This window comes from Etheostoma spectabile, chromosome 4 (assembly GCF_008692095.1).
Source record: "Etheostoma spectabile isolate EspeVRDwgs_2016 chromosome 4, UIUC_Espe_1.0, whole genome shotgun sequence".
Classification (NCBI taxonomy): Eukaryota; Metazoa; Chordata; class Actinopteri; order Perciformes; family Percidae; genus Etheostoma; species Etheostoma spectabile.
Genome location: NC_045736.1, coordinates 14,209,299 through 14,221,041, shown reverse-complemented (window position 1 = coordinate 14,221,041; position 11,743 = coordinate 14,209,299). Strand labels below are relative to the sequence as shown.

Here is an 11,743-nt window from a genome sequence, read left to right as displayed (position 1 = left end):
TTTGGGCTCTTAAGAGGATCGCCCTTGCAATGCATCCGAGTACAACTCAGAGCCAAAATGGCGATCGGTGTGAGATCATAGACAGTTAAAGAAGTGTGAGATAAGCGTTATTTATAGCATGTTTTCATTAAGACATTTGGAAACCTTATGCTACTGGCATCTTATATTAAAATCGCATTTTTGTGCGATACAAGCTATGTTTAGTATGTTGTTTGTAAAGATGGTATTGTTTGATATTCACTATTGTATTTTTGGAACATTTTCAACATTTTCAGAGTTCATCATCAACCCCGCTCCCATCTATTTCTTTAAACATGTAACCCTGACACTGTTTGTTTATCTAGCTAAATCTATAATTAAAATATATATATCTATATATAGGTGTATTTCTGTCAATATGTGTAAAAATAATTTCAGAAGTGCAACTCCAAATTATTTAACATAGCTATAGCAGTGACCTGTTAATTACTCATACTGATTTAGAAACAGGTAACTGTACACATACTATAAACAGCCCTTTAGGTAAAAGTAGAAATATAACATGTAATATAATGTGAAAATAACACTTCTTCTGCAGAATCATTTTATTTAATCTAAAATGCCACGATAGATGACGTGTCCGGACTGAGCTGGGAGTCAGTGGCTCCTTCAGCAGCTTCGACCCTGTTGGGGAGCGCCAGGGAAACCACGAGGGAACAGGTTCTCCACCACGTCGGGGAGTCCATGCAGCACGCAGCAGCTCAGGCCGCTGAGGGGCATCTCGATGTCAGAGGCACCGAGCCACAAGCCCACCTCCTCGTCATAGTACTCCGCATCTGACAAAGTGGTGGATCCGTTGCATCCTCCGACCACAAAGAGCCGGTCGTCCACCACCACGCTGCCGAAGTAGCTGCGGGGTTGGTTCATGGATGGCACGGGGGTCCACCTGTTGGTCAGAGGGTTGTAGGCCTCAGCACTACGCAGGTGGGAGTTCCCACTGAAGGTGCCACCGAACTAGGAGGGAAAGGAAGGAAATGTGAGCGTTTCAGTCGGTTAAGGAGACATAAAAAGAGTTCAAAGTTAAAGAGTAAGTACAATCGGGCTAAAACTCTCAAATGTAGAGTCGCAAGAAAGCTAGCAGAGAAAAATCCTCAGCATACACACGACTACTTCTACGGCCTAGCTGGTCGCAGGTGTAAGAGACTTCACGTTGGTTGCACACATGAATGACGTCTTCTAGACTTTTTAAATTTGATTGGGCCGAAAGGGCAAGGAGTATTCGTGATGTACTTTTGTCACATGATACTGCAATTAAGTATAGAGGAAGCTTTGAGAGTTTGATTTTATTTAACCCCAAAAGCTCCTGAAACCCTAAAAACAGGGTACAAGGCACTGGGATCTCGCAGTGTTTTTACTCTATTCTTATTTTTATTTCCTGTTATTTTCTTTGTGTGTATTTTTTCCTTTTCTACTTATATTTAATATATATTTTTTATTTGTTATTTTATTTGTGCTGCGATGAGTCAATTTCCCCAAAGTGGGATCCATAGGGTCTAAAGTCCATCTTATCTTACCTGGTGTAGGAGCCATGTCTTGTATGTTGTTTATGGTCTCATTTATATTATTTACTGATTATTACAGTGTGCACTTATGTACAGTGGTGTCAAAGTTTACATACACATGCTAAGTTGACTAAAAGAGGAATAAAAAAATCATGTTTTGGAAATTTATTTTATACCTAAATTAAAAATGAGGTAAATCAACCCTTTAAGGACACCAATTTTCTTTGTGAAGAATAACGTATTGTAAATAAATAAATGTTCTATTTAAAATACAGGGGTCATAAGTATACATACCCTATGTTAAATTCCCATAGAGGCAGGCAGATTTTTATTATAAAGGCCAGTTATTTCCTGGATTCAGGAATTATGCATCCTGATAAGTTCCCTTGGCCTTTAGAATTAAAATAGCCCCCATCCCATACTCTTCACCATGCTTAGAGATAGGCAGGGGATACTTTCTATAAAATCATCTCTCATCCCAAATAAAACCAGGTATTGTTTAAACTGAAATAAAACCATGCCTATCTCTAAGCATGGTGAAGAGTATGTGATGATGTGGGGCTATTTTAATTTAAGGCCAAGGGAACTTTATCAGGATGCATAATATCCTGAATCCGGAAATAACTGGCCTTTAATAATAAAAATCTGCCTGCCTTATGGGAATTTAACATAGGGGTATGTATACTTATGACCCCTGTATTTAAATAAGAAAAATTTTTATTTACATACGTTATTCATTCACAAAGAAAATTGGTGTCCTTAAAGGTTGGATTTTACCTCATTTTTTAATTAGGTATTAAATAAATTGCCAAACATGATTTTTTTATTCCTCTTTTTTGTCAACTTAAGCATGTGTATGTAAACTTTGAGCACCCCTGTAGTAGGTGGTGGGCGTTTTCACGAGTTTGAGCAGAATGATAACATATTTGTTTGCTGCATCTGTTCATCTGGGTTTTCTGGGCTTTGACAGAGAGGGGGTGAGCCCGGGAGCGAACCAAGTAACTTTACATTTGGTAACTGCAGTGCTAGTTGTTTTTTATGTGTGGAGGAAATAAAAATTGCAATACAATCTTGAGCGTCACAGTGTATTTATGCATCTCTCAGTGTTTAGTTGCTTTTCTTTTTTCTTTTTTTTCTTTTTTTTTGAGGATACAAAAAGAGGATACAAAAGGTGTTTTATCTGTTTAACTGATTTTGTGTAAAGCACTTTGAATTGCCCTGTTGCTGAAATGTGCTCTACAAATAAAGCTGCCTTGCCTTGCCTTGCCTTGCTTGTGGCAGCCCTTTGTTGGAGTGCTTACAGCAGCAACACCCAGCTCAAAGTCACCTTTTGTCAGCTAAACTCAACTAGCAACAGCCTCTGAAACCACGACAGCTCACAGTGCTCTGTAGCCGACTGTAGCCTTTTGTCGGCTAAATTTAACTGTAAAGACCGCTAAACTTAACTGTCATGTGACCGGTCGGAAGTTGTTGTAGATACGAACAAGTTCAAGAGAACACGTTGCCCAGTGACGCTCCAGTCACCACTAACATGGTGTACAACCTAACCTCTAAGCTACATATACATGCCCCACACTTACTACATAGATCCAGCCTTTGTAGGCAGCGACCCCCAGGCCACTTCGGCTGCTCCTCATGGGGGCGATCGTGGTCCACTGGTTGAGGTCTGGGTCGTAGCATTCAGCTGAGGAGAGGCTGCGATGCCCATTATAACCCCCGCAAATGTAGATCTACAGACAGATTTGGGACAGTTACTTTTAACAGTGCTGGGGATGAAGTACACACGGCAATACACTGGTAAGAGCAGATTACGTTTAACCATGTATCCAGTTATGTGGTGTAGCCAGACCTTACTCCACAGCGGAGTAAGGTCTGGCAATGAGAGACCAACACAATATAACCCCTCTCTCCAACATGAAGAGATTAGCAAACATGGACGTGATGTCAGACTGAATACTGAGGTTAAAACAACATGAGAATTCAGTGGCAAGAGTCTCTCTTTCAGTTACTGCTTGTTTCAGTTATCTCTGCTTCACCCACCTTGCCATTTAGAGTTGTGGCACTGGCCCCACACCTCTTTGCACGCATAGGAGCCACCATGGTCCACCGGTCAGTCTCAGGCATGTAGCACTCAACAGAGTTATAGTGAGCTACTCCATCAAAGCCTCCAAAGGCATAAATGCACCCGTTCTGCACAACGACGCTGACATAGCATCGGCAGAAGTTCATGGGGGCCACCTGGTGCCACGTGCTGGTGACGAGGTCAAACTTTTGCACTGTGTTCAAGTAAGTGTCATCGATGCTGCAGCCACCGATTAAGTACACAAAGCTGTTGAGGGAAGCAGCACCGTGGTGAGTGCGATGAATCTCCCCAGCGCTCACAGTGACCCAGCAGTCGGCTCGGACATCGTACGCCTGGAGGCTGGTCGCAGTACGACCTTGGTTTGTACCTCCGGTGACCAATACGATGGTGGAGGGCAGGCGTGGGCGGCTCAGCTGGTTACTGTAAACAGATTTTGGGGATCCATTCCTAAAATCTATAGCTTCCGTCACTGCATCGTTGACGATGGGTATACATTCGATGCTTTCCTTTACCACAGTGTTGTCCATCACGTTGTTTTGGAGGTAATCAATGGTCATCAAGCCCAGCCGCACCTGGCCGGACACACCGTATCATAGAATTTACATGTTTAATGAAAAAAAAAAAAACAGTTTTCTCAAATTCCAGCTTAATAAAAGTGGATAGGCCTACATTCTGGTTTCTTCACTCCTCTGTAATTGTAAAGATAATATCTTTGAGTTGTGGACAAAACAAGACATTTGAGGACGTCATTTTGGGCTTCGGGAAATACTGATCAACCTTTTTAGCCATTTTCTGACATTTTATGGTATAGGATAGTAATATCCACCTGTATATTATATTCAGTATATATCCAGCTGTAAATCTTGTTCACAATACTAATTATCAATATATTATATTCATAGGACAAATCTATCTGTAAAATTCTGTTTATAATAGTATTCATTTCTATATTTATTCAGTATTTATCCATGTCCTGCACTTATGAACCAGTGTATATCCTGCACCTGCTGCTATTGCACTTCTAGTTAGACCCAAATTGCATTTCGTTGCCTTGTACCTGTGTAGTGACAATAAAGTTGAATCTAATCTAATCTAATCTAATCTAATCTAATCTAATTTTATAGACCAAACACCTGATCAACAGAACAATAAACTATGAAAATAATTGTTAGTTGCAGCCCTATTGGAAACAGTCCAATTAGATCTAATGTCAAACACATCTGTTGAGTTGAACTGGTCTCAACCTTCAGCCCCTAAACGCACTACCCCCATTGGTTAGTTACCTTGGGCAGCAGCTCGGAGATGTGACCTCGTCTTTGGTCTGGCAGGTGGTTGATCCAGCGGAGGACGGCCTCGAACACTGTGTTTTCTCGTTTCACGTTGAGGTGATCGCTCTCAATGATAGCAGCCAGCTGCGGCACGGAGAGCTCCAGCAGCTCCTGGGAGACACTAGCTATCTCCTCAAAGCGGTGTAGGATGAACCGAAAGACCTTGTGGCTCAGCTCTGGGAAGTGGTAGAAGCTCACCAGCCTCCAGACGCCGATGCAGTTCCTCAGGCAAAGATGGTCCTCCAGGAAGAAGCAGCACGTCTGAACAATCCCCGAGAGCAAGAACTGGTCTGCAGCTGCCAAAACCTCCACCACATTATCCTCCGTCAGGGCAACAACGTGGGTGTAGGCATAGTTGATGATGATGTGCATCATCTCAGGCGTCACCCCAGGGATGGTGTACCTCTGCTTCTTTAAAGTGGCCCAGGCACCGGTGAAGAGAGTGCTGTGGGGTCAGGGTTTAGAGAATACCAGGGTTTAGAAGGTCAGCCGTGTGTATTTTTTTGGACCAAACGGTCCAAGGAAATCTGGGACTGTAGCTTGATTTAATTATTGATCATTTGACACAAACCCAGATTTTTCTGTTCCTCAAACCTGGAGTAAAATGTATCTGGAACTGTTGTTATAGCAACAAATCCAAACCTCAGTTTCAACCCCTCTAAGTGTCTAAGTGTCCGACACACAGACACTTAGAAGGGTTGAAACTGGACATTACTATCTGTTTTGTGCAATAACACTGGCTTGTAATGTGTGCAATACTCAACTGCTACTATTATTATTATTATTATTATTATTTCTTTTCACCATTGCAACACCTTAATTATGTTATTTATGTAAATACTGTATCATAATAAACCTTTAACTATGTAAATATCCACACTCCTTATATTTCTTTATTTCTTTATTTATATTTCTTATATTTCTAATATCTGAGCAATTGTAACACAGAGTTTCCCTTCGGGGATCAATAAAGTATTTCTGATTCTGATTCTGATGCTTGATCACAGCTAAGTCACGACAAAGCATTTTCAAGATAAACCCCATAAACAAGGGGTGTTAAACTCAAATTCACTAATACTGGAAAATTAACTGTAATTAACACTGGAAAATAAGAATCCCATTAAGTGCCATCATGTGAAGTTTATTGACATAGTTTTATTTAATAGAAAGTCAAATATTTTTGACTGTATTATTGCATGTCTCCTTTAGCTTTCTTACTTACAGTTTGGTCATAAAGCCCTAAAAAGTCAGCAAAAATGTTCCCTTGCCATCTTAGAGTTTAGCAAATCATGAAAAACATAATTTTTTTTCACAGCCTGAGTATAAACAAACTCTGGTTCTGTGGGATTTCTCAAAGTCGGCAAATCTGCCAAATTCTGCTTTGAGTGTCGTCTAACAATAGTTTGAAAACAGTTTCTTGTCTTTTTGGTTTGGAGCACAACTAGGCGGGCCCAAATTTATTGTGAATCTATATTGATATGCTGGCCGGATCAAAACTTGCGAGGGGCCGCATTTGGCCCCCGGGCCTTGAGTTTGACACATGTGCCACAAACCGACAGCAAAATGTTAATAATCATACAATTATATAGAATATTTTATCCATCTTCAAGCTGAATCGGGACAAATTTGCTAATTCTACTGCCCCAAAAACCACATCTGCTCTTTCAAAAACAGTGGGTAGACATGAACAATAGCAATTCATTAAAAAAATACATTTATATTAAATTATATACAACGTTATCTGTCAATGCAGTTACAGTGTTGAGAGGAACTACCGCCTCTGGAAACCTGGAAACCTTTTACATTCTTATTACATTTATCCGTGAATAGTAAGACCATTTTTCTACAGTAGATACGGGATGTATCGCAAATTTGCTAGTTTTTGGAAATATTTGAAAAACTGCTCCAGCTAGTGGCCGATTGACACCAAATTTAACGCAGCCTTAGTGGAGCGTAGGAAACTTACATCGAGTTTCGTGTTCATCGGAGTACGTATTGAATAAACGTTGAGGGATAGACATGAATACGTCAGGAACTGTATTAACAGTCGTGTTTATGTTGATTTTCAGATGCAGTTCCCACACTGTGATCGTTTGATAGTCTTAATTAGATTAGATTCAACTTTATTGTCATTACACATGAACAGGTACAAGGCAACGAAATGCAGTTTGGGTCTAACCAGAAGTGCAATAGCAGCAGGTGCAGGATATACACAATGGTTCCATAAGTGCATAAGTGAATAAATATGGAAATGAATAATATTATAAACAGAATTTTACAGATGGGTTTGTCCTATGAATATAAAATATAGATAACAAGCATTGTGAGCAAGATTCACAGCTGGATATGTACTGAATGTAATATTAATCGAGTCTCCGCTGGGACAACCTATACTCACCGAAAGTACGAGCTGCAGCTACAGAGGATGATCTTGTGGGCGTTGAACTCAACGTCGCCCGCCTTGATCACCACGTCACACAGTTTTCCCTCCAGGCGGAGATCACTTAAGACTGAAGATGCCATTTCATGCGTCCTTTTCTCCAATTCACTTCTATGTGAATTAAATTTGGCCGAAGCTTCTCCTTGTTCACCCATTTTTTTCTCCCCCCACACGTTCGTCAAAATCTTTCCACTCAGTAAGTCCTGAGAAAGTTTTTTAGCTGTTTGGTTTTCATCAGACAGTTAGACAGTGTCCGGATTCTTCACTGTCATAGATTCTGTGATGTCATAATGTAACATTCTTCTAGAATGTTACACTGTGACATCACAGAATCTGGAAAAGAAGGAACTGTTACAGTACAACTAATCTGCATAAAAATAGAAAGACAACTAAAGAAGACAAATGCTGTAGCCTACTCATCAATGTATATTACGTAAAAAGTAGGTTGATCCTAACTAGTGACAAGTATAGAAACTTATACTGTACATATACGTGCATCATCAACAGATTCATGAAAGATGCAAGTGAGCAAAATATGAACTTAAATAGGTAGGCCTATAATAAGTATTAAAAGTAGTTTTTCCAGGGTTTAACAAAAAGGGTTGCCCGATGGCCGGCAGAGATCTGAGGAGCAGCTAACCACAGTCCTCGTAAATCTACCGGAGTTTAACATCTCAACACGAAGAAAGCAGAAGGTGAGGGACATCCGGCCGAGATGAGGGACATCGGCCGAGATGAGGGACATCCGGCTGAAATGAGGGACATCGGCCGAGATGAGGGACATCCGGCCGAGAGGAAGGACATCGGCCGAGATGAGGGACATCCGACCGAAATGAGGGACATCGGCCGAGATGAGGGACATCGGCCGAGATGAGGGACATCCGGCCGAGATGAGGGACATCGGCCGAAATGAGGGACATCCGGCCGAGATGAGGGACATCCGGCCGAGATGAGGGACATTCGGCTGAAATGAGGGACATCCGGCCGAGATGAGGGACATCGGCCGAGATGAGGGACATTCGGCTGAAATGAGGGACATCGGCCGAGATGAGGGACATCGGCGAGATGAGGGACATCCGGCCGAGATGAGGGACATCGGCTGAGATGAGGGACATCCGGCCGAGATGAGGGACATCGGCCGAGATGAGGGACATTCGGCTGAAATGAGGGACATCCGGCCGAGATGAGGGACATCGGCCGAGATGAGGGACATTCGGCTGAAATGAGGGACATCCGGCCGAGATGAGGGACATCGGCTGAGATGAGGGACATCCAGCCGAGATGAGGGACATCGGCCGAAATGAGGGACATCGGCCGAGATGAGGGACATCGGCCGAGATGAGGGACATCCGCCGAATGAGGGACATCGGCCGAGATGAGGGACATCCGGAGGAATTTCCAGCGGCACCTGAACAATCCCGGAAATGCAATGCGAGACTATGTTTACCTGCATCTTGTATTATATTTGTGATTGTTGGTGTTGTTGTGTAAAGAGCACTTTGAGTGAGACACTACACTCTACAATTTATTCATTTTTTTTACTTTTTTTGTTTTTTTTTGTGCATATAACCAAATGTTTTGTTGGTACAATCATATATAAATGGAAACAAAAAACAGTTATACTGAAAAAAACAATAACAAACAGTCCCGGGTACAGGTTGCACCATCAAAGTACAAATCCAGTATCTTGAAATCTATCAGTTATAGGTCATAAACTTTTTCCACTGCCATAAATCAATCAATTTCTACCCTCACCCGTTGATGAATGAAAACAACTTACACACTGTTTTACCATGGCAACATGTCGGGTGTTAGTAAATGTTAAGTGTGTGTGTCTCCATGCAGGAAAAGGAAGCGCAGTTAGAGAAGAGTTAGGGAAGCGGTCTTACGAAGTTTTGCCACAAGAGGGTGTGTGTGTGTGTGTTTGTGTGTGTGTGTGTGTGTGTGTGTGTGTGTGTGTGTGTGTGTGTGTGTGTGTGTGTGTGTGTGTGTGTGTGTGTGTGACGCTGGCAAGAGTGCTTCTCTGGTACAAACCAATAGGTGAAGTCACATCGTGCTGCAACTTTCTTGCAATAACACTGGCCTGACATGTGTGCAAATTTTAAATACTACAATTATTATTATTATTATTATTATTTAACTTTTCACCATTCCAAATCCTTAATTATGTTAATTATGTAAATAATGTATAATAACATTCCTTTATGTAAATACCGTACCAATTCCTTATATTTCTTTATTTCTTGTATTTCTACTCTATTTATAATATTTGTGCAACTACAACACAGAGTTTCCCTTCGGGGGTCAATAAAGTATTTCTGATTCTGATAGTACCTAGGCTATTTATATATATATATATATATATATATATATATAATATGTATGTATATGTATAATATATATATATGTGTATATGTATATGTATAGTATATGTATATATATAATACCTGAAACACATTGAAGTGTAGTCCTGAGACAAAAGGATGAAGAGAAATGATCATAATAGTAAAGTAAATTTTATGTATTTAGTGTTTTAGAGTAACAAAGTAAAAAAAGAAAATCCTAATTCAGTGTCATTCCAGTGTTTATTCAAATGTGCTGCAATAAAAAACAAGAAAAATAAACATTTGCTTCTTTGTTGTTTTTGTCTGACAACTGACACCTTAGAATAACGCAAATCTTTGATATTAAAACTGACATATTTCACACGTTTTCATATTAAAGGTGTGGAGTATTTCGCTATGAAATGCCGTGGAGAACAACTATACATTAGCTTAAAAAGGATTGTTATCTTTATCTTGTATTTATGTTGGTTACTTTCCCACCACTGTTGATTAACTTAAAAGGAACTGGTAATCCCGCTTTATGAACCCTAATTGTCCTGATTACCCTAATTAATTAATCATAACCCTATTATCCCTAGTGATGCATTAAAGCATGCATTACTTTAATGTTGTAGCTGCTGACTGTGGAGCAATTTTAATTACTTTATATACTGCTGGGAAGCTTAAACTATAATAATATATCACAATGTATCTGTTGATTATATTTTGAAAGTAACTAATATAGTCAAATAAACTTAGTTGAGTAAAACGTAGCCTTGCCTACAATATTTCTCTCTGTAGCGGAGTTAAAGTGTAAAGCAGCAAAAAATGGAAACACTCAAGTTAAGGAGCCTACAAGAAACTTTAAAATTAACTTACACGTACAACACTTGAGTAAAAGCAGCCTACAGGTACTTTCCACCACTGCAGGTCAAACCCTCAGTCAGGTCTTTAGAAAAAGTGAGGACCGGATAAAATAGTCTCACCTTCACGGTTAAAAAACCAGCTGGTCCTCACAAAGACAGTGAACAGTGAAAACACACACACACACACACACACAAACGCATGCACGCACGCACGCACACACGCACACACACACACACACACACACACACACACACACACGCCTCCTTCTCCTCCTCTCCTCTCCTGGCTCTCTCAGAGTTGTTCAGACGCGAGGGAGGAATGGCGGCTCCTCGGAGTTTCTTCATCTCTCTCTCCGGTCTCTTTCTGGTTTTATGCTCCTCTTGTGGATCTACGACCTCCGGCAGCAGAAGAGCGAACCAGGAGCGATGCGGTTCTAAGGTAAACCCCACAATTACACCTTCACCGTGTTGTTTTATCGACATTGGAGCATTTGTTAAAGCTGCTGCTGCTGCGTCGTCTCAAGTGTCCTTAAAAAGTTTTCTGTCACATCTTCTGTGGATGTAGACTACGCATTTTGCATTGGTGAACTAGTAGATCAAATGTACTTGAGTCTGAAGAAACCATTTTGTATAAACAGTCGTAAGTCCGCAGTGTTTTTAAGTCAGGTTGCGGCAGTCACGCTACCTCTCTTACCTGTCTCTCGGCACCGTAGCTCAGGCAGCAGCTTTTTTTTTTTTTTTAACGTAACGTAAGAAACCAAACTCCAATGTACGCAATGCGAATTTAAGGATATCTCGCTCTACTGTAAACCTGCAGATTTCTTTAAACGGAATTTAAACGTTTTCTCAATAAGTCCGATGTCCTACTGAAATCGGCACACGTGTAATCACCACAGAGGACTTCAAACATCCAATGGGCGACAACACAATACAATCTCAATTGTATAGTCTTACTGGGCTCTGTCTCCCATAAAGATGGCGTGTGAGTGTGAAACTTTACAAAATACGTTTTGTATTGAGTACCTGACCTATGCTGAATTGTAAAACACCCAAAGCTCATGTGTATGTGATTTTTGGCTTTTGGATAAACTGTAATAAGATGTGTCCTGTCTGTGGAGAGGTAGATGTGCCGTCCTCTGCTTTACACCAAACTCCTTAAAA

At 40.8% G+C, this 11,743-nt stretch overlaps 2 protein-coding genes across 2 annotated transcripts in view; one reads left to right on the top strand and one right to left on the bottom strand.

The window, feature by feature from the left end:
• Positions 1-580: 580 nt before the first annotated feature.
• On the bottom strand, positions 581-7,643 carry LOC116687991 (kelch-like protein 10). Its single transcript, XM_032513755.1, has 5 exons — positions 7,351-7,643; positions 4,908-5,397; positions 3,582-4,196; positions 3,122-3,271; positions 581-993 (listed from the first exon to the last, which is right to left on the bottom strand). Exons 1-5 carry the CDS (start codon positions 7,545-7,547, stop codon positions 649-651), a joined length of 1,797 nt encoding a protein of 598 aa, XP_032369646.1. The 5' UTR covers positions 7,548-7,643; the 3' UTR covers positions 581-648.
• Positions 7,644-10,838: 3,195 nt separating this feature from the next.
• Positions 10,839-11,743, top strand: part of il17rd (interleukin 17 receptor D) — a 36,074-nt gene continuing 35,169 nt past the window's right edge. The window contains exon 1 of the mRNA XM_032512991.1: positions 10,839-11,021. Within this exon, the coding sequence (XP_032368882.1) occupies positions 10,902-11,021 (120 nt within the window). The 5' untranslated portion in view covers positions 10,839-10,901. The remainder of the gene's footprint in view (positions 11,022-11,743) is intronic.

Coding starts and splice junctions, on each gene's coding strand:
- LOC116687991 (XM_032513755.1), bottom strand. CDS start 7,547: ATGGGTGAACAAGGAGAAGCTTCGGCCAAATTTAATTCACATAGAAGT. Junction 5,398..7,350: donor AGCTGCAGCTCGTACTTTCG/GTGAGTATAGGT, acceptor CTGACCCCACAG/CACTCTCTTCACCGGTGCCT. Junction 3,272..3,581: donor CCACAACTCTAAATGGCAAG/GTGGGTGAAGCA, acceptor ATCTGTCTGTAG/ATCTACATTTGCGGGGGTTA.